Raw genomic sequence first — 23,145 nt, forward strand, 5'->3', positions numbered from 1 at the left:
AGTGGGCAAAAAATGAAGAGAGAAATCCAAGGATAACAACAGATATTTCCCATTGTGTTCTAGAAGCAAGTTTCAGTCTACCCTGCAAAGAAGCACAAAAGGTCATCAGCCTGGGGGTGCCTGGGTGGCTCAGTCAGTTGAGTGTCCAACTTTGGCTCAGGTCATGATCTCACGGTTTGTGGGTTTGAGCCCCATGTTGGGCTCTGCGCTGAAAGCTCAGAGCCTGGAGCCTTCTTTGGATTCTGCATCTCCCTCTCTCTCTGCCCCTCCCCCACTCAGATTCTCTGTCTCAAAAATAAACGTTAAAAAAAAAAAAGGTCACCAGCCTATTTTCTTTTGTCTTCCCCATTCTCTTCCTCCTATTCTTCCTCTCCTACCTCTCCATCTTTGATTTGTTTTCTTGTTTGTTTGAAGTAAGAAATCCTCTTGACTCAAGACCACTTGCTATTTTAAAGCACTACTTACTAAACCCTTGCAAGCTAACTGAGCATCTTCCTTGAAGGTCAAATTCAAAATGGTGCATGATATTTTGGGGACAAGGTAACTTGACTCAGATGCCACTCTTTGTCCCTTGTAGCCAAAAATTGAAATTTCAGAAGGGATGATCCCTTAAGGTTTATCATTCTTGCAACTTTTCTTCTGAAACTCTCCAGCAGACGTTCCTGATGCCGTGAAGAAAAAAAGCTTTAATACAGAGCCGCTGCTGAATAGCGCAAGAGCAGCAGAGGAGATTTGAGGACGAGGAACCCACCAGGGTCACCAAAAAAGAGCTTTGGATAGTTAGCAAAACAGGAATAAGGCATCCAGATTCTTTTTACCAGCCGCTCTCAAAAATCCATCTCGTGCTGACAATCAAGGTGGCAGATAGCTCTATACAAGATGAATCAAGTGGTCCCGGAGGCCTCCAAAGTCATTTGGGACATTTCGAATCACATCCAGCAAGGCCAGGTGCATGGAGGCCCTGACGGAAGAAGCTGGGTAGAGAGAGCTGCACCCTGCAAGGCCCTGCTCACCTCTTCCCTCCTTTGCTCTAAGTACTGAGTAGAAGCAGCGAGCTCCGAGTGGTGCATGGGGCCATAATGGTCACAAGGTGCTTGGGCTGGCTTTTCTGGTCAGGGTGGGCAGACAGTGCTCAGGGACTGTAAAGAGAATTCAAGGCTGTGGGAGCTGATGAAGAGAGAGGGAGGGAGAAAGACAGGGAAGAAGACGGACAGATACACACAGCCAAGTAGAAAGACAAAAAAAAAAAAAAAAAAAAAAAGAGGCACATCAAGAGTAAAGAGAAAAAAAGAAAAGAAAGACAGGGAAGGAACAGGGAGGACAGAGAAAAGGAATACACAGAAAGAGGGAAAAGGGGAAACAGGAGGAAAAGAGAAGAACAAGATAAGTAGGGGGGGGGAGGGGGGAGGAGAGGAGAGTCCTGTCCTGCATTCTACTCCCACTCCATCCATCACAGGGGGATTTTCAGGAGGAGTTCTCTCTCAAAGAAACACTCATGAATCCTCCATGAAACCACCACAGAAACTCAAGCCTGGGTGTCTGCTGGGTGGTTCCATGCATACCCGTCTCCACAGGATGAGAACGCCCAGGGTTCCTCTTCCTATAGCCCCCCCCCCCCCCCCCCCCATGCAGTGGACCTCACCTGGGCAGGGTGAGGCCATATTTGCCCAACAGCCAGATGGGAAGAAAAGGTATGGCTGAGAAATGACCCCCACAGGGACTGGGAATTCCTACCACTAAGTGTCATTAATGGATTAAGGTTAGACACCCTGGACTAGATGCACCAGATTTTGCAAAATGAAAGTTTACGAAGCAACATTTCCATTAACAAACCTTGGTGTATTCGAAAGTAAGTTGCTGTAAATTTCCTTCTCAACACTAGAGCTCGTTGAGGTCAGTGGTTATACAGTCTTGCCCAAAGGCCAGTTCTACTAACATTCACTGACACCTATTCACTAACAGGCCCCATAGCAGGAATAGGGTACAGAAAAGACAGGACTCCATCCTTCCCCGTCAAGGGTTCATAAGCAGTGCTAACAGAATGTTCTGCAGTGGCAGACCTGTTCTATATCTGTGCTGTTCAATAGAGTAGCCACTAGCCACATGTAGCTTTATTTAAATTAACTAAAATTAAATACAATTTAACATTCAGTCCCTCAGTCATGCAAGTCGTACTTCAAGTCTCAACAGCCACGTGTGGCCAGGGGCCACTGTATCGGCCTATGCAGGTGGAAAATGAGGTAAGACATGAATATATATATATATATATATATATATATATATATATATATATATATATTTAATATAAAGGAAGTGGTCTACAAGGAATATGTATTAACTTTTCTGAATAACGGTATTCAAATCTGAATCAGGGGAGGAAGGAAAGAGGACGAAGCAGGAAGGATGGACTTTTCTGGGATCTGAAGTGTAGCCAGAGAGCAGTAAGAGAGAAGGGAATTACAGGTGGATTCAGCCATTAGGTAGAGGGCTCAGATGCCAAGGAGTTTGCTATTGGTCCTGTAAAGGGGGAGGGGGGTGGGGTGGAGAGGAGGTGGTCACTGAGGATTCTCAGCAAGGGAGAAATCACCTTTGGGAATGGTCCCCCAGGCTGCATATCTGCTCGAAGGAAGAAAATGGAGCAGTCTATCAAGAGACAACTGGGAGAGAGATGACATAACATGAAGAAGGGTGAAGGAGACCAGGAAGGAGTGGTTGCTGTTGAATTTTAAGATGCAAGGCTGTCTGGTGCACCCGGGTGGCTTAGTCAGTTGAGCGTCTGACGCTTGATTTTGGCTCAGGTCATGATCTCACAGTTTGTGGGTTCAAGCCCTGCATCGGGCTCTGCACTGACAGCACGGAGCCTGCTTGGGATTCTCTCTCTCCCTCTCTCTCTCTCTGCCACTTCCCTGCTCCCTCTCTTTCTCTCCCTCTATAAATAAATAAATAAATAAATAAATAAATAAATAAATAAATAAACTTAAAAACAATAACAAAGACAGAGGGCTGTCTGGAAGCCTTATTTTGGCCCCAAAAAGGATGGCATGTGTAAGTCTAACTACAATTGTGGCAGGCAGTTCCCTGAAATCATCTTCTGAGCCAATGTCTTTGCAGAGGAAGAATCATCCAAGAAAGGTGATCTTTTTCACAACCACTTGCCAGCCCATTAACCTATACTGCAGGATCCCTTCCCCCCAGGCCCACCCTCATAAGCCACCTCATAAGCCACCAAGGGCTCATCATCCAATGAGAATCTGGTAGAAAAAAAGGAAGCAAAGGAAAGAGGAAAATGAGAGGGAGAGGAGAGGTATTTAAAAAACACGTGCTGGGAAAGTCCAAACAAAATCCCAGCCATTCCTGCTGGAGATTTTATGGAGCGAGACATCCCCAAAATGGGTTTTGAATTATACTCTGCACCTCATAAAGCACAGGCACTCTTGGCAGCCCGCTCACACACACTGCCCTGTCATTACCTGCCCAATCCTCCCGGCAGGAAGGCTTGCCGGGAGACCCAGAATGGTGCAGGTAACCCAATGGAGGCAAGAGAACACGGGATAAGGTGAACTGGGATCTACATTCAGATGCAGCCCCAGCCTTTTGAGTTTAGGTGCAAGGGACCGGCCTTCTCAAGGCCTTGTTCTCCGGCTGTGCAAGGAGAGGGCTGCTCTGGATAGGCCCGGGGGCCCTGAGTTCTAAGCTAGGAGGGCCTGGAGGGTTGCAGTGTGGGTGGGCGCAGTTAGGGGGCCCCTTACAGCCGTGCATGTGGATGGGAGGGGCTGTGTGGTGCGAGCAAAGAGGACTTGCTTTAATTCCTTCACAAGGTGATGGAAAGAAAGATCAGGTGTGGTGTGGTCGTAATGGCAGACAGTCTTTGATAATGTTTATTTATTATTATTATTTTTAATACTGGGCAAAGACATAGTACTTGCGATGGCATTCAGGAAGTCAACATGACCTGGGAACTAAACTGCAGCTCTGTCCCCGGTGCGAGGTCAGCTCACTCTCTAAACCAGTTTCCTCATCTGCAAAAGGGAAAACGTCTTGGGTGTCAGCCGCGAGAATGTAACGGAGAACACAGGGAAAACAATTAATATATTGTCGCTTTCTACAGTAACAGATGGTAACTGGATCTATGCAGGTAATCATTTCATAACGTACAAAAATCACTGAGTCACTATGTTGCGCACCTAAAACGAGTATTGTATGCTAGTTATTAATCAATTTTTAAAAGGCCACCCAAAAGGGAAAGGACATTAGGGACACGTGCTGCGGAGTCCCAGGAGGGGCCCTGAACTCCAAGAGTCCAACGACTTGTGCTCCCGGGCTCATCTCTGCTATTGCTTCCTTCTCTTTATTGTTTTTTTTCCCACTTTATTGAGCTATAATTGACATATAACATTGTGTAAATTTAAGGTGTACAATGTGTTGATTTGACACACTTATACATTGCTAAATAATAACCAAAGTAGCATTTGCTAACACCTCCATCACATCACATAATTACCATTTTTGTGTTTATAGTGAGGACGTTTAAGATCTACTCTCTTAGCACCTTCCAAGTGCATGACATCACTGTTAACTGTAATCAGCATTGGATTCCTAGAACTTACTCACCTCATAACTGGAGGTCTGTACTCTTTGACCAGCACCTCCCCATTTCCCACACACCCCAGTAACCACCCTTATAGCCTCGGTTTCTAGGAGTTTGGCTTTTTGGAATTCCGCGTAGAAGTGATACCACATAGCATCCGCCTTTCTCGGATTTATTTCACTCAGCACAATGCCCTCAAGATTTATCCACATTGTCACAACTGGAAGATTTCCTTATTTCTCATGGCTCAATAATATTCCATTGCGTGGAACACCACACCTTCTTTTTCCATTCATCCGTTGACCGACACAGGTTTGCGTCCTTATCTTGGCTGTTGTGAATAATGCTTCAGTGACCACGAAAGTACATACTTTGTGTGGAACTGCTGTATTACATGGTAATTCTATTTTCAAATTGTTGAGGAACCTCCATACCATTTTCCAGAGTGACGACAACAATTTACATTTCCACCAAGAAGGCCAATGGGTTCCCTTTTCCTCTCCTTTAACTCAGCGTTGGGGACAAAAATGCTCTCTAAAGGTTCAACCCCTAAAATTCTGCGGCTTAATGTCTCCGTCAACCTGAAACATGTATATATTCCAAAAGCTTTTCGCTGGCCTTCTCTCCGGTGACTGGCAGGTTAACCAGTGTTCTCTATTATATCCCTAAAACATCCTGAGGCTCACAAGCCCTGAATGCTCACACCAATAAGGTAATTCCTCTCCAGCATCCTTAGGACATGTCACTATCAAATCAGTTGCATTTTTAACAGAGGACCAATTTGTTTCCCAAACCTGTGGATGCCTGTTATGTGTTTTGCCATTTGAAAATTTAATGGAATGTTATTATGCACGTTAAAAAAAATTTATGAGCATCACAAGGAAGTGGCTTCTAGGAGGACAAAGTTGACTTTACCATAAAAATTACGAAAGTCACTTAAATATTGCTATTGAGCTAGGTCAGGTGCGACAACTATAAAAATTTAGAAAGGAATCATAAAACTCTAGCAGAATTACTTGGCAAGCACTTACGTTCTCAGTCCCCTTTAATGAAACCAACATTGGAGACCATATTTGGTCCATTATGAGCATGGTTTACACAAGAAAGATGACATGAAACTCCACTCAGCTGACCCAGACTCCAAGAATTCTGGAGTCTACATCAAATAACCGGCAAACATACATACTTCTACATATCTTAAGTTACAAGGAAATGTTTAAGGTGCATCATTATTTTTTATGATTCCTTGCTTTAGAAGACTTTTTCTATGAACTGACCAGCCACCAATCCACATGGCCTCACAAATGAGGGTTTCTAAAGTAAACGACTCAACCTAAACCGAGGCAACCCTTTCCTGAAGAGTCTGTCTCCTCATTCAAGTGAGGAAAAGGTTTCAGGTAGGAAAAGAAGAGCTGCTTTATCAGGCAAGTCGGATACCATGTCAGAAGGAACACATTCACCCCCAACTCATTGTGATAAATGACTCCCTTGCTGGGTCCAGTTTCTTTTAGTTCCCCAGCAGGAAAAGTCATTATCATATTTTCCCTCTCGCATATGTATCGGTCTGTATGTATAACGTGTGTGTGTGTGTGTGTGTGTGTGTGTGTGTAGGATATATACAAGGATGTGTGTATTATGTATAAACACATACAACATGCACATGTTTATATATACATACATATGTTTTACAGGTATACATTTTTTTCAAGCAGTGGTCAGTAAAGAAGGGGGCTCCCTGCCTGAGGACTGAAGTATATCTTGGAGGCAGATTCTGGGGCCTGAGCATGCATGGAGCAGCTTTGTAAAGTTGGCTTAATATTGAATATAAGAAGGTCAATGAGCTTTCTCCAATCACAGTACCTCCATAAAATATTATGGCAGGAACATTACCCATCTCCTTCCTAATATATTGTACATGGGGCACAGAGGATGATGCTGTGGTCTACCCATAGCACTGTGCTTGCACAACATATTTTAAAGCTGTGGAATCTTTATTAATATATCTGAGTTGCTTGTAAGAAACTTGCAGAGAGACACAGGACAAGTCACTTTCTCTCACCAAATGTGGCTGTTCAGGCGCGTATTTATTCCACAAGACTCCCAGCAAATTCTTCATCATGATCATTTCTGGGGACTGAGACAGGGCAAGGGAAAGGCATTCAATGTTTCCTTTATAATATCCCTGCACGGTCTGCATTTGGTACAGCAAGCTGGTATGCTTTTCGTTAAAATTAAATTAAAATTTACTAAGCATGCATGCACTAGCTGCTGGAGTTACAGATGTGAAAGAGACAAGGTGTTTAGCTTAGGAAGGTTAAAGACTAGGAAGAGAGGCAGACAATTAGCCAATAACAGTATTTCCATGAAACAAAGAACTTCAATGAATACACCAAGGGCTTGGGAGAGAACTGTTCTTGGTGATGCCAGGAGAGTCATCTTGGAAGCAGTTAAAGTACATCCGAGCTGGATCTTAAAAGATAGGTAGTAGCTATGAGGCAGGAAAGGTATTTTTTTAATGCATATATTAGAGGAAATCTGACAATTAAGTGGGCGATTTTTAAATTTTATTGTTTTTAGTTTTTTTAATGTTTATTTATTTTTGAGAGAGACAGAGAGACAGAGTATGAGTGGGAGAGGGGCAGAGAGAGAGAGGGAGACACAGAATCAGAAACAGACTCCAGGCTCTGAGCTGTCAGCACAGAGCCCAACGCGGGGCTCGAACTCACAAACTGCGAGATCGTGACCTGAGTCGAAGTCGGACGCCTAACCGACTGAGGTACACAGGCACCCCTGTGGGCAAAATTTAAATTTTAAATGAATATTTTTGTCTCAGTGGTTGGGCTGGATCTATGTGCTCCCAAAGTATGGTATGAGGGATAAATTTAGAGGTCCTGTTAATATTACATATATACATTCATCTATTTGTGCATGTATGTAGCTATTTGTATATAGATATGTTTCCTTTAATAGTTACATAGTTACTCTTACAGGCCATCTTCTATTTATAGCAAGTTATTCTAGTGTTCCATTTGTGATAGTGATACAAAGATTCCTTTTTTAAAAAAAATGCAGCTAATCCCATTTATTATGTGACCTTGTACAATTGGCCTGATCTCTCTGAATGGCCATGTCTTCATCTGTAATATGGAGATACTAAAAATACCCATGAAAAGGAGGTGTTTTTTTTTTTCTTTAAATCAGAAAGTACAAGTGTTATCACCATAGACTATGAACTCCTTGCATTTCTGGGCCCCCAGGGACTGGGCACACAACTGGGATGGAAGAATCACTGAATAATGACTAAGGGGCTTAGCTCCAGGCAAGGGGAGCTTAAGGTAAACCAGGGGTTGTTGTAGGGGATTCAGTTTTGTCTAGAAAATGTGAATAGGATTCATCTCCCATGCAAACCCCAGCTGATAGCAGCGGCTGCTGAGGACACTGCATCTGAGAAGTGATCTAAAGCCAATGAAGTTGCTGACTGGCAATGTCTGATCACAAGTATTTCCCACTTGTGCGGATCTTCGTTCAGCAAATATTTACTGAGTGCCTACTACGCGATGGGCGTGGCTCTAGGCACCTGGGATCCCAGTAGGTGGACAAGACTGGAAGATTCCTCCATTCTTGTGGAGGACTGTATCCAGCCCCACCTTCCCCAGCTTCTTGAAGGAGAGCTGGCTCCAACAATATTCCTCAATCTTATCTGAGGCTGCAAGACGAACTGTCCTTTATTCGAGGTCCTCTAGCAAAGGAAAGGCAGACACAGGACCAAAATCGAAGGCGTTGGCCTCCCAATGCAGTACAGTCTGCTATTTAGCATACTTGTAAACCTGTTTGGTTTCCCAAGGTTTGCAGCTCTGCCCTTTCTCAGCCACCAGCCTTCCCATTTGCTGTCCCCTTTGGCTATCTATTCCCCGGCTGGGAACAGGGAGCCAGGTGAAAGGGGGACCCCTCCCTTAGAGGCATCTACAGTTTGGAGAGGTGGCTCTGAGAGGCCAGGAGAATAAAGTGGAGAGAGAAAAGCAGGGAAGGAGGGACAGGGAAGTCACCTATTGGCAGACAAGTAATTGGTTACTTTGGGCAGTCAGTTCTCCAGTCTCCCTCCCTGGGGGAGACTAGAAAGAAAGTAATTGAAGAAGGTTCCCTAACAAATTAGTGTGAGACTGGGCTTGAAATTTTGAGTTGCACCTGGATTCAGAGCTGAGGGTTTGATCTTCAGAGGCCCCAGGAAGGATGCAGAGAGGGAGGAAGGGAGGGAGGGAGGTCTTACTCCTCTGCAGCAGCTTCCAGCCTCACAGACTCCTCGAGGGAGCCCTTTTCTCCCTCCCGGGCTCCTGCTGAGCTGGCTGGGCCGAGAAGAACCTCACAGATCACAGGGTTTAATCTAACCACAACAGAAATGGGGTGGGTGGGGGGGTGGGGGGGTGGGAAGCCCAAAATGCAGAAGGGATGGAACCACAGACACCCAGCAGAACTGAGACCAAACCCCAGGATTCCTGGCTCATAGTCCTGGCCACCAGATCACCCTGCCCCCTGGGTTCCAGAAGGTCTTTACTCCCAAGACTCCCTTTGAATTGGCTTAAGTCCCTCCAACTACAAAGAAAGTGGGGAAGGGGCAGGTCCTAGGGATGAAGGTACAGGCCTATTTATTTTTGTTCACTTAACGAACACCAAGGTACCATCTGCTGAGGGGCAGGCAAACATTAGTTCTTGAAACCCTAACAATCTCCCAAGTAAGCGACGCAAAACCCCAATGAGGTGGGTACCCTCTACGGTGCTGTTCACAAACTATTGCTCCTGAGGTTGTCCATGTTGCATTCATTTGGTCAGAAAACCTCCACTCAGCACCCACTATACTCTGTGTCCTGCACTTCGTGGTTCAGAGAGCAAAAAGATGAACAAGGCACATTCCCTACCTTCGAGGGGCCATTAGGTAAAGGTTTGAAAATGAACGGGACAGAAAGCTATGAAGGGACTGTATACCAGGGTGAGGGAGGACTTCTTGGAGGAAGTGATATTTAAGTTTCACGAACAAGGGAGAAAATGGAAAATGAATTCACAGAAGAAGGTGCATTTTTGGGATTTTTAGGCTCTGAAATGGAATTTTTTTAAGAGAAATGGAAAACAAAAGCATTTTGTTTTTGTTTTTTTTTTACTTTACATACAGCTGGAGTTGGGGAGAGGGGCAGAAGGAGAGAGAGAAAAACTTAAGCAGGCGTCACACTCAGTATGGAGTCCAACACAGGACTCTATCCCAAGACCCTGGGATCATGACTTGAGCCGAAATCAAGAGTCGGATGCTCAACCGACTAAGCCACCCAGGCGTCCCGAAAAACAAAGGTTGTAAACAGGAGAGAATGACAAGATCCAATTTGCTTCTTTTGGAAAAGATCACTCTGGCCACTGAATACAGCAAGGATGGCAAACTTTCTGTAAAGGGGCAGTCGGTAAACATTTTAAGCATTGTGGGCCAGATACTCACTGTTGCTACTACTCAACTTTGCTGTTGTAAACAGGAAACAACCATTGACAACTGATACACCAGTGTAGGAGCATGGCTGCATTGCAATAAATCTTTATTTGTGGATACGGATGTTTGAATGTCATGTAATTGTCACTATCCTGAAGTGTTACTTTTCGCGGGATTCTTTTCGCCCATATGAATGAAGGAATGAAGGAATGAATGAATGAATGAATGAAGTTTACAGGCCGTACAAAAGTGGACAGTAAGCTGGATTTGGCCCGTATGCTGAATAAAGACTAGAAAGAAAGGATGGGGACAGAGACACAGCCAGAAGACGGGAAACTGATACAACAGCCCACGTAAGCAAGGATGAAGCTTGAATGAAGGTTATGGCAGTAGGAGATTACAAGCGAGGGATACTGAGAGTCATTCTAGAAGTAAAACCAATAAGGTTGGCTGAATGAAAGAATGGGGGACAAGAGAAAGGACATTTCAAGAATGACTCCTTTGCTTGAGTAATTGGGTGGATAGAAGCCCAATCTCCTGCAATAGGGGAGATGTGGGAAGAGCAGGTTTGGGGAGCAAATCACATGTTGCCAGTGTGGTCAATGACAGGAGACAGAGAAACAGAGTCCCTGGGGCTTGCCAGGTAAAATACAGGATGTCTGGTTAAATTTTAATTTCCGATCATTAGAGAGTCATTTTAAGTACAACTAAGTCCCAAATATTGCACTGGACATAATTCTACTAAGTATTCATTGTCCAAAATTCAAGTTTAACTGGGCATCCTGTATTTTATTTTTTGCATCTATTTTTATTCACAAAGTATGGCAATCCTAAGGGGAGGGGGATGAGCATTTGGGGGGAAAAATCTTTATCTAAGCCTTGGAGGAGAAAGAGAAGATTCCTCAGAGGAGGTCCTAGCTGAGTTAAGGCTAGGAGTTGGCCAGGTGAATCAGGGATGGGAAAAGCATTCTAACCAGAGAGAATAGCATTTCCATTCAGGATCAAGTGGGGAGAATGTTCCGGTGCCCTCATAAATCTGCAAGATGTCAGTAAGGCTAGAGCATGAAGCACCAAGGAGAATGGCAGGAGGCAGGTTGAAGAAGTATCCAGGGGCCATCCATGCAGGTCCCTGATGGATATGTTACAGAGTTGGTACACTTCTTAAGGTATAGATTCCCAGGCCCCTCTGGGTACCTCAGCAAGTCTAGGAATGAGAGACTGGGTTCCAAAGTGATTCTCATGAGTAGGGAACTTTAGGGGAAACTGGGAGCTTTCCCTCCTACAAATCCCAAGAGCCTAGGAAGTTGCTGCTGCCTCTAAAACTTGAAAGGAGTAACCCAAGTAATCAGAGCAAAGGCACTATAGTGTGAGCGTACAGCCTCCCGTGGGGACGGACCCCTGAGGAGGAAGCTCTGTCCATTCGCAGGGAAGCAGAAGGTCCAGAACGTTCACGCACCCACCCAACTCCCCAACAGTCACTCTGAGTCTGGCACCTGGCTCTCCTTGGGCGCTCTCGACTCAGTGCAAGTGAACCAGACGTCTCTGTGACTTTCCTTGCCACCCCACCCCCTTCTGTCCTCCGCCCACAGTCACCACTGAAATGATTCCCCCAAATGCAGCTATTACTGTGACTGGAAATCTCTTTACTGCTGATTCTGCTAATGGAAATGTTCCTTCCCTTTTCGGCTGCTTGCAAAGCCACTCGTGACTTTCCTGGGTGCTTGAGAGCAAGGCTTTGTCAGCCAGCCACCACCAGAAGGGAGAGAATTCTGCCCCGATTGCCTCCTACAACACCCACCTGCCTCAGACTCAGGCTCTAAGAGCTTCTCTGTCCAAACTGTCCTCAGACAACCCTGGAGTCCCCTGCTTCCCCCTGCTTCTGGAGAAGGAGCAGAGATCAGTGGTCAATTGCATCCCTTTTTGCCTGGCCTGGGGGAGAAGGAAAGGGAGGGGGAAGTTGTAAGGATAGCGTGCTGGAGAGGAAGGAGGGGGAAGGAAAAAGTAATTTGCATTCATTATTTATTGAAACCTCCACCTCTTTCCAAAAGAGGATTCCAGGTGGCTAAGAGGCTTGGAGCGCAAACCTTGCCAGACGCAGTACTGGGTGCTTTGCACGTAACATCTCTGTAAGGATCCTGGGCTTCGTGTAAGTAAAAACCGAGCACAGTGCTAGGCACTCATGAAAATCTAGTTTACGGAGGGAGAGCTCTCCAAAAATAATGGTCACAGCAACCCCAAAAAGTGATCATTATGTCGTCTTCACTTTACCGATGAGCAAACAGGCTCAGAGAGGTGGCCCACAGAAGTCGGCAGTTAAGACATAGAGCATCTGGGATTTGATCCCAGGGCTTTTGGTCCTCAGAGCTGGTGCGTGTTCCACCCCAGAACACTGCCTCTCAATCGGCAGAGCTGGGCTGGAGCCTGGATTAGCTCTGGGATCTTGGAAAATGTATTCTGCTTTGCCAGGTAAATGAGGGAGTTGGGCTGGAAGTCACAGGATTTTACCCAGTTCTAATATTCTACGAAAGGTATACATTTATTTGGATTTTTACAGCATTATATCTAAATGTTATAGATTCGTATATATATCCCATATGTATAGATAATGTAATATAAATTCCATTCTCAAGGCGGGAACATTAAAAGTGCACGATGCTGCAAAGAAGCGTTCAGTGGACAAAACTCAACATGGGGTGGAGAGGAGAGCACCTGGTCAAAAGGGGGCTGGATCTCTGACAAGGGACGTCCTGGCAATTTCTACAAAGAGAAGAGAGAGCTTCTCCATGTGCCTGAAAGGACAGGTCCCCCAGGATGACACTATGCCTAGCACAAGGAGGGATTTCCCTAAGCACCGAGAGAAGAGGAAAGTGGAAAAGGAAGAAGGGAGAGCAGAAAGCAAAGAGGGGGTGAGGAAAGAGGGAAGGGAGAGAGTGGAGAAGGCATGGAAGTGTAGGAATTCGCCTGTGGAGTACTCGGGGATAATGAGTGGCATCTAGAGAAAATGAGACCAGGCCTCGTGCTCTCTTGGCGAACCACCGCACAGAGCGGAAGGGCCTGGGGAGATGCTGAGTCAGCTCCCGGCAGCCCAGAAACAAGGTGTTCAGTCCCTTGGGCCTGTGAGGCTGTCACACCTGAAGTTCTTGTATAGAAACGTCTGCAACTTCTTGGTAATGAGAGCAGGAAGAGATAAAAAATAAGAGAGGTTGTCAAAGAGATGGAAACTGAAGAGCACTCTTACTTGTGTGCAGCATACTAAGGGAGAGAGCAGGGGGTTTAGACCCAGACAGACCTGCCTGGGTTTGGAGCCAGCCCGGCCGTATAATCACTGTGTGCTCTTGGGCATGTCCCTTAACCTCTCTGAGCCTCAGAGTTCACCTAAAACATGGCCCGAATCTGGTCTTTCAGGCCCGTAGAGAGGACGAAATGAGAGAACAGATACACCAGCATGGCATCTGGGGCACAGTAAATGTTCAATGAATGTCCTCACATAGCCTGCTTCATGCCAGAATGATAAAGTCTGGAACACCCGGTCCCCCCACCCCTAGTGGCCCAGTTGCCCCTCCCCCAGGCGGGAGGAAGACACATCAGAGGAAGGGTCAGTAGACTGAGATCTGGTTCTGGCTTCATCACCGTCTTGCTACGTGACCTCGACTTCCCCATCTTTACACAGAAGCGTTTTGTTTAGATAATGTCCTAAATTACTACATTTGGTGATTCCAAAACCATGGTGTATCATCTTCCCCAAAACATTCAATGCTTCTCTGTTTGCCACGATGCAAAAAGTTCCAATCCCTTATCTGGCTTCCATGATTTGCAAAAGAACATCTTCCCTAAACCCAGCACACTTTCCTCCAAACTGACCTCATTCTGAGTCCTATAAACACCCTCAGAATATTAGGGAGATAGGAGAAGGTAGAGGAAATGGCTAGGAGAGCTCAAAGAGAGAAGTCTCTATGGGAGGGGCGGCATTCCAGCTCAGATGTTAAGACTGATGAGTGCAATTCCAACACCTCTCCAGTTTTGCCCAGTACGGATGCCCATTCTAGGCCACCATCATGCCTCACCTGAACAGACTCCTATAGGCCTTCCGGCTTCTGTCTTTGCTCCTGTACACAGAAGCCTAAGTAATTCTTACCAAGCATACGTCAGATGTTGATACTCTTTTGCTTAAAATCCTCCCTGGCTCTCTACTTCCTCTCCTGTCCTGTCCTCCTTTGCTCACTCCACTCTGGATGCACTGGCCTTCTTGCTAAGCCTTGGGCATCCCAGGCGTGCTCCCCAGTCAGGTCTCTGCTGGAACAGTTCTCTGCCTGGAATGTTCCCTTCGTAGATTGCTGCTTGGCCAACTCCTTCATCACCTTCAAGTCTTGGTTCTAATCCTACATTCTCAATGAGCTCCTCTCTCTCTGCTCTATGCAACATGAAAACCCATCTCCTCATCTCCAAAATTTCCCTTTTACTTAATTTCCTTTTGTTCATAGAATTTATCACCTTCTCACATACTACCTAATTTTATTTATTATGTGCATCATTAGCGCCCTCTCCTTGCCACACACCCACCCACACCCTCACTCGCTCACTTCTATATATGAGCTCTCTGAATAGAAGAGTGCTCTGTCTTTTGTTGTCTGTTGTATCGTAAGCACCTGCAACAGTGCCTAGCACAGTATAGGTGCTCAATAGTTAAGGGACTAGTCATAATTATAGTACTCTTTTTTAATGTTTATTTGTTTATGTATTTATTTTTGCAAGAGCGAGAGAGAGACAGAGCCCAACACGGGGATCGAACCCACAGACCGCAAGATCAAGACCTGAGCCAAAGTCGGATGCCTAACTGACTGAGCCACCCAGGCACCCCTATACTACTCTTTTATATTGATAGTGGGCGTCAAGGCTCCAGTGTGCAACTCCAATGTGAGGTCAAGAGAGGCTGCAAAGATGTGGTGATATTTAAATTCAGTCTCAAAGGTAAGAAGGAATTTTCCCAGGGGGGGAGTCACAAAACAAGAAGGGAGGGTTCTTACCATAGGGCACTCTGGACAGTCAGGTCACGGACCTTATACCACAATAAGGAGCTTGAACTTCATACTAAGAACTGTGGGGAAGCAGTGAAGTGCTTTATTTTTTTTTTATATATTTTTTAACGTTTATTTATTTTTGAGACAGAGAGAGACAGAGCATGAACGAGGGAGGGGCAGAGAGAGAGGGAGACACAGAATCGGAAGCAGGCTCCAGGCTCCGAGCTGTCAGCACAGAGCCCGACGCGGGGCTCGAACTCACGGACCACGAGATCGCGACCTGAGCTGAAGTCGGACGCTTAACTGACTGAGCCACCCAGGCGCCCTGAGTGAAGTGCTTTAGAAGAGAACAGCCACGATTAGATTTGGGCTTTTAATGCAGTCACGCTGTCGGCAAGTACAGAGGGTAGATTAGAGGCAAAGAGACCATGGGGTTGACTTCTAAAATTGTAGTGGAGAGAAGCCTTGAGGTGTGAGCCTCCCCCTTTGACAATGGGGATGGAGAAACGGTTTCTCGTCAGGTGAAAACCCTAACAGTTTACACCACACAGCAACCCCGTCGATGCTTCACTCACAGACTGGACTGCTTGCATAGGGGTGCCTGGGTGGCTCAGTCAGTTAGGCATCCGACTTTGGCTCAGGTCTTGATCTTGCGGTCTGTGGGTTCGATCCCCGTGTTGGGCTCTGTCTCTGCTTGCATGTGCATGTTCTAGCACACCAGTAGGGAAGCTACAAAGGTTTCAGTCCTGGATCTTACATTGTGTAGTCCCCATCCATCCCCCTTCCAATCCAAAGGGACGTCTTTATGGGGACTGTTGTCCAGGAGAACTACAGACAGCAGCAAAAAGCCAGAGGAAGGAGAGCGCTGGCAAGGGAGAACAGATCCTGTCCCTCCAAGCACTGCTGTCTGCCTCCTTCCAGGGCAGAAAGGCTGCAAGCTCTCCCGGAAAGGAGAGACACCAGCTCTCTCTCTCTCTCATTATAGTTAATCTTCTGTTGCCACTAGCTGGTCAGTGAGAGAACTTGGGAAAGCATGAGCTCTGTAAAGGAAGCAACCCCGTAATGCTGCTCTACCGCAAGGTTAAATCCAACTTTCTTTCCTTTCCTGGAAAAGAGCAGGCTGCTTCTGCTCACCCCGAAAAGCAGCTAGAGTAAAAAGCAATGAGGCTTCCTCCTCCCCCAGAACAAAACCTATCAGCTCTGGTTCTCGGGAGAGATTGGAGCCAACCAGCTGGATACTTGGGCAGGAGAACAAATTCAGTTTCCCTAGGGATATTTTTCTCCCTAGATTTTGGTTTTTCAGGTATTTTGTGCGTGTGGTTTTTTGTGGTTTTTTGTTTTGGGGGTTTTCTTTTGCGGGGAGGAGAGTTTGTTCAACTGAGTTTCAGACACTGGGACATATATAAACACACAGTCATGTGTTCAAGGTCCAGTGTGATGGAAAGAAACACAGAGTGGGACCCAAGACCACTGGGTTAAAGTCTGAACTGCCAGTCCTCAAGAAGGTTTCTTCCCCAGTCTGAACGCCCATGTTGCCATATAAACTCTGTGTACTCTGAGCCCATCAGCGTTGACGGTCATGCTAAAAGTTTTCATGAATTCACCCAAGGACGTCACTGTCACTCTCCACCCTTCTCTCCCTGAAGCACATGTGTTCACACTGTCCTATGGCAGCCAAGGCCTAATTTACAGCAAAGCAAGGATGAGAGAAACAGATTTTGCTTGCCAGAGGCCATTGCAAACCTGCCGAACTTGCTAGAAATTAAAATTACAGAATACTCTTGCAGCCTGAGGGCCCAGTTCAGGAAACCTATCAAGCTGTGGGTCACACCAAAGCCTACAGAGCAGTGCTATCTCAGTTGGTGTCACTGACCCCCCGAAACAGCAAATCCGGCTGGCCCTGACCGGACTTGAGCCTCTGTAACACAGCTGAAGCGAATCCACCTCTCTCCCTGACCCACTGCCTTCTCAAGAACTTGGTACGTTCTGAGGGCAGATAATACATCTCTATCTGCCCTGATTATTAAATATATTTCATCAGATTCAAGCTGGTAAAAGGCTGGGGATGGGGGAGGGAAGCAAGTGGAAAGAGGAAGAAGATTCAGATCACAGACCACTGAACACGCCCCTAACTGCGACCCTCATTTACAACATCCCAGGAAGCTGGACCATCACAGCAGGATGGGGCCTGGAGTGTGACTACTCTGATACTTTATTTGGTGCTAAGGACCTGGTGCCCAATTGAGAAAGGCACATATGTATTTTTAAACCTAGCTTTGTTGGAAGATATCACATTCGCCATCTTGTCCACCCCAGAATTTCTCTCTCTGACCCATAAGGAAAAGAACACTGGAACTGATTTTAATGAGTAGTCTGTGGACAGAAATCCCTACAGAAGACCCAGATTACTACTACTTGTATGTTTTTTTCTCCCTATTAATAACTGGCATCAACCTTCAGAATTAAGCCGGAAACCAAAAAGGGCAGAGAGTCTCATTGTCTCCTAGGACTTCGGTTCTGTGTCCAAATGCCTGCCAGATAGCTGTATAGTCTCTGCTTCCAGGCTTTCTTCAATATGGATCCTATAATCATTAGAGGTCAGGATGCTGAGTTCTGGACAGCTTCCTGGGAACCAGCCCCCTAGTATTTGCACCTTGCACAGAAAAAAGCACATTCCTCATTCCCTGTTGACATGTGAAGCAAGTTCCTCCGGCCCTTTATGAACTGTCCTTGTTAGGCTAAATTCTCTGCTTCTAGCAACCTTTCTGATTTGGTGCCTGGGTCCTAATTCCTTCCAGAGGCTTTTCTCTTTTGGTATCCATTTTTGTCTCTGTTTTCATGAATCTTTGCAGACCAGGCCAATCAGCTTCCTGCAAAGAGCATCCTTTTGGGGCAGAACTTCAGGACACTTGCCAGATGTACTCATACAGGTACATTCAGACATACTGACAGACAGGCTTTCCTTTCTACGTACCCTCCCCCAAATAGAGAGTACACTCCTCAGCTATGCCATTTCTATACCAAGGCAGCTTAGTAAGACATGTTGACAACGAGGGCTTCCTCAATTTTATCTTTTTCCCCATTTGCTGAATCAAGGCTGGTGGTAAACAGCCCAGTCCAGCTACTGTCAGGTACAGGAAGAAGGATGCCATTTCCCTACCTGTGGGCATGAAAGCTAAATCCACAAGCGGACTCCAGGGCTGCCTGGGGGCAAATGAGGACTGAGTGATGTGCAAGTTCACCTCTGAAGCCCTGCACTGGCACTTGCTCCTGTTTAAATTCTTTTCTTTTCAATCAGTCCTTCCCAACACCCTGTGTTACCAGCAAAAGAAAGGAGACAGTGAGAAGCCAGATGAGCTAGTCAGAGTAACAGAGTGCATCAGGGCACTTCAAGTTCATAGCGTCTCTACACTGAAGGATTATTTTAGGGCTTCTCTACCCACTCATATTACCACACAAAGCACTGAAGCTCTGGGGATAAATGACTTGTTCAAGGTCACAGTGGGCCACAGCTGAGATTTCCAGATCTTAACCAACACTAAGCTCCCAAGCTGCACGGAAGCTTCCAACTTCTCCTCCAACCTCTCCCCCCACAAAGGCCTCATGCATTTTTTCCCCCCTTTCTGGAAGTTTCCCCAGGCTTCTCTGAATCTACAGAGATGTGTTCCCTCCCTGATGTTATAGAACGTGTAATCTCTGTCACTCATTGGCACCATTAAATAGAATGCCCTCTGATATCCCATGAATCATGGAACTTTGAGCTGGCAGGGTCAACAAAGGTCATGCCTTACTTTCAAACTCTCATACTTTGGCACCCTAGTGTAGCTGAAGTTCCTCTGAGAAATGTTGCTGTCATGTTGATGATTGGTGTATTTCTCTCCAAGACCCTGCCCCAGGCCCTCCGTAAATGTAACCAACCCCTGAACACATCTTTGCCAATACACAACTACCAAGAAGGTAGGTGTCTGGTAGAATGAGATTCTGGTTCCAGGTCTGCCATTTACCCGCACTGCGACCTTGGACTAGATACCTGACCTCTCCAAAAATGCTTCCTGATCCGTGAAATGGTAATAACTGCAATGCCACTTCATATGTTTTATGTGGGTTAAAAATAAACGGTAAACGTGAAGTTCTTAGCACCTCATTAAGGATTCAATAACTATTTGCTATTTCTTGATCACTTTCAAGGAAATTCACTTTGTCAGTGCCAGTGACTTATATAATCAGATTCTAAAGAAGAGGCCCAGACACTGAAAATTGGGGGGAAACTTCAAGTCTGAGGCAAACTTCCATCTATATAAAGCAGACTAGAACATGATGGGAGAGAAGAGCTATGGAGAGGCATTACCGATAATAGAGCCAATAACTGGAACAAGAGAAGCAGAACGGAGGGAGACAGGGCCAGATATGCAGGGGGCTTTGGTGACTGGGGATGGTAGGCAATGTATGCACCCTGAAGTCCACCAACTAACAGTAAAATGGGAACTGCACCTTTTATTTGTTTGTTCGCCCCCTTTAACGCCAAGGACATTTTCCCACCACCAACTCTGAGCCCACAACCCACAGCATGGCCCGAGGGCTTCTGCGGACACTATCACCCCCTAGTGGTGGCTCCACACACCCCACTATTGGCAGGATTTGGCATTTGCGGACTGCGTAGGCAATTGTGGCGTATATCGTCTCCAAATCCCTTGAACTGTCCAGGAAGTGGTGAAAGACTCGCCCCGCACACCAGAGACAAAACACTAAGCAAGGATGTTTGAAAGGTCTGGGGATGAAATGATGGGATGGAGCTACCTTGGGACCTTAGGGAAGATAAGGCCATAAATGACTCAGTGCCCCCCACCCCCAGACACACACACACATACACACACACCGGCCCTCGTTTCCAGCCAGCCTGGCCCTCCCAGAGCTCATTGTGCACTCCATGTTTACATGCAAACAGTGGAAGACCAACACAAATAAAAAACCCACGTCTCCCTACACAGCTCCTGCTACACTCGGCCATCTGGTGACTACCTCGCTAGCCAAATCCCCCGGAGGGAGCGCCTGAGCTGCCAGTCCAGGGCGCTGGGGGGAGAAGAAGGAGGCAAGACACAATTCCCCACATGCATCCTAAGGGCTCAGAGCTGCCGGGAAGGACAGCAACCCCCCACTCCTCACCAGGCAGTCCCCAGCCGCCAGGCTCAGCTGCCTTGCGTCAGAGAAGGCGGAAGTCTCCAAGCAGAGGGCGCCTGGAGACTCTCCAGCCGATGCTGGGGTCCTGGGGGATTCAAGACTTCCAGCTCCCCACGCAGCTCTTCACTCAGCTTGCCCCAGCTCCCAAGCACCCACTCCCTCTTGAAAGCCTAAGTTTCAAAAGGCAGAGATTGCCAGCTTCAGGAATTCTTCGGGGACTCCGACAGCTGGCTGGACCGGGTCCTCCACATCCTTGGGGAACTGGAATGCCCTGGGGTCTTCGCTTCCAAGTCATGCCATACCCTAGAATGTCCCCCTCTACGCACTTACTTGAACAGCCATTTAGGAAGCCTCCCACTCATGACCTCTCAGGACACCCTAGAGTAGAGAGATCACGAGGATGGAAGAAATGTGAAACAGTAAGTGATGCTGAAGGCACACCCTTCGGGTCGCTAGAAGGACCCTTCCCTGCGAGGAGGCGGCACGAGTCAGCCCTGAGCCCTGGGTTAGCTTTTCACCCGAAGAACCCCTATCTCCACCCTCACCCCTTCCTATGAAATGGACAGGCCCACAGGTGCACGTGGGAAGAGCTATTGGTGTGTGTGCATGTGTGTGTCGGTGCGTGTGTGTATGCTTGAGTGTGTGTGTGTGTGTGTCGCACGCTAGACGCGCCGCCGCGGGAAGTCCCCAGGGAACCTGCAAGGCGCACTCCCGCCGCGCCTCCCAGAAAGCTCAGCAAAGCTCAGGTTACAGCCAGCTGGGGAGAGCCCCGGGGCCAGACGCCCGAGGCTGGAGCACCGACCGCGAGCGGGCCTGGCACTCCCTCAAATCTCCAGAGGCGGCCAGCGTGAAAGGGAAGGGGGGCGGGGGTCACAAAAACACATTTTAAAATATTATGGCTCCCAGGAGAGAGCATTCTAGTCTCCGGATTCGTCTTTAGGGCTTCTCGGGCAAGCGAAGAGTTAACCTCGGAGGTTCAAGCCGGGATCCCGAAAGCGCTTCACCGGCGAGACGCCAGGGCCGAGCCGGATCCCGGGAAGGCACGGATCCGGGGAAGAAGGGCTCGGGAGTCTCCCGGCGAGCCCCCGGCGCCTTCCAGGCGCTGTCGTTGGCCAGACTCCGACAGCCAATCGCGCCCTGCGCCCCCGAAAGGGGAGGAGAGCGAGCGATCCGCGAGCGCGGGAGAGCTAAGGGGGAACGTTTTTGTAAACGCTCTCCGAGATAATTAAGCTATCAATTACCCGGGTGGGAAATCAGCCGCGCTTCCCACAGCTCCTCGGAAGGGCCGACTCCTCCGGGATTGGCGCTGGGAACCAGCAGGCAGCGAGCTGCTGGCGAACTTTCGGATTAACTTTTCCATTTGAGCCCCCACCCCACCCCCACCCTTTTCCCCTTCCCTGCCGTTTTCTGGCCTTTGAGTTGTTATTATCGGTCCAGCGAGTGCGTCGTGAGGACCAACCTGCTGTCCCCTGGAAGGGGGATAGAAATCCGACTGCGACAAGGACGGTGGGGGGGGAGAATCAGAGAACCTGGACGTGGCGACCTCAGAAATCACTCAACCCTCCCCTGCCCCATTTCACAGATGGCCAAAACTGAGGCGCGGGGAGGGGAAGCGACTTGGCCAAGGTCACACAACCCACACGGAGACCGAGTTTACGCGGGCTGGGTGATCCCACATGGAGCTTCTCTGCTCCGATTCTCGAGAAAATCTATCTGGAAGAGCCTTGCCTCCAACTCCGAGGTGAGAGTGAGGGGGCGGTAACCGCGAGCGGCCAGGGACAGTGCCCGGAGGAGCGGCGAGCGGCTGGACGACCCGGGTCCCCAGCTCCAACACACTCCGCCATCTGGGTTCTCCGGCGTCGGGGATGGCTCGCGGCAGAGCTCGACGCCTGGGCTGAGAGAGCGGGGGACACAGGTCCCCACTGCGGGAGTGTCGGCACGCCCCCGAGCTCCCGCCACGCGCTCTCGGGGACCTCCTGCCCGTCCTGCTCTCCAACCACCTGTACGTCCTCCGGGCCCCGCGGCCGCCCTCTCCCAACCCCGCTCGGGGCAGCCCGGGGCGGGGATCCCCAGGGCGCCCCCACCCGTCCGGCTTCACTTAGGGGCTCGGGGCTCCTCGGGATCCCGCGCGTGCCGGCGCCCAGCCTTACCCAGGGTGAAGAAGGGCAGCTCGGTGTTGTCCAGGTCGTCTTGCACGGCGATGCGCCCCGGCAGCTCGTTACGCACAAAGAGCAGGAGGCGCGACTCGGCGGCGGTGCCCGCGGAGCCGGCGGAGCCCGAGGACGCGGCGGCGGCGGCGGCGGCGGCCCGGGTCCCGGTCCCGGTCCCGGTCCCGGCCCCGGCCCCGGCGCGGGCGCCGCTCCAGCCGATGTCGCTCTCCCGCAGGGCGGGCAGCGTGGACACCGTGACGGTCTTGAGCCGGCACGGGCTGTCGGGCTCCCGCGAGGCGGCGGCGGTGGCGCCGGCCAGCAGCGGCCGCGGCGGCAGCAGGAACAGGAACAGCAGCAGCAGCGGCGGCGGCGGCGCCGGGTGGAAGCCGAGCCTCAGCCGCCCCCGGAGCCCCGAGCCGGGGCCGGGGCTGCGCCGGGCGCCGGCGGCCGCCATGGCGGGAGGGGCTGCGGTGCTGCGAGCGGCGGCGGCGGCGGCGGCGGCGAAGAAGGAGGAAGCGGAGGAAGCGGCGGCGGCGGCGGCGGACGCCGGAGCTAACCAGGACGCCGGAGCTAAGGAGCCGTGGGAGCCGCGCGCCAGCAGCCCCCAGCTCCCGGCTCCGCCTCCCGATCGGCCCTGGACCGCCCCCCCGCGCCGCCTCCCCGGGCCCCGCCGCCCGCCCCCCCCCCCCTTCCTGGCTCCCCCCAGCAGACCCCGAGCGTTCCGGAGGCCCCGCCCGGCCTCGT

At 48.9% G+C, this 23,145-nt stretch overlaps 1 protein-coding gene across 1 annotated transcript in view; it reads right to left on the reverse strand.

The window, feature by feature from the left end:
- ASTN2 (astrotactin 2) overlaps positions 1–22,855 on the reverse strand; it is an 873,390-nt gene extending 850,535 nt beyond the window's left edge. Inside the window, exon 1 of the mRNA XM_042963755.1 lies at positions 22,402–22,855. Within this exon, the coding sequence (XP_042819689.1) occupies positions 22,402–22,855 (454 nt within the window). The remainder of the gene's footprint in view (positions 1–22,401) is intronic.
- Positions 22,856–23,145: the final 290 nt, after the last annotated feature.

Source organism: Panthera tigris, chromosome D4, assembly GCF_018350195.1.
Source record: "Panthera tigris isolate Pti1 chromosome D4, P.tigris_Pti1_mat1.1, whole genome shotgun sequence".
NCBI classification, from domain to species: Eukaryota; Metazoa; Chordata; class Mammalia; order Carnivora; family Felidae; genus Panthera; species Panthera tigris.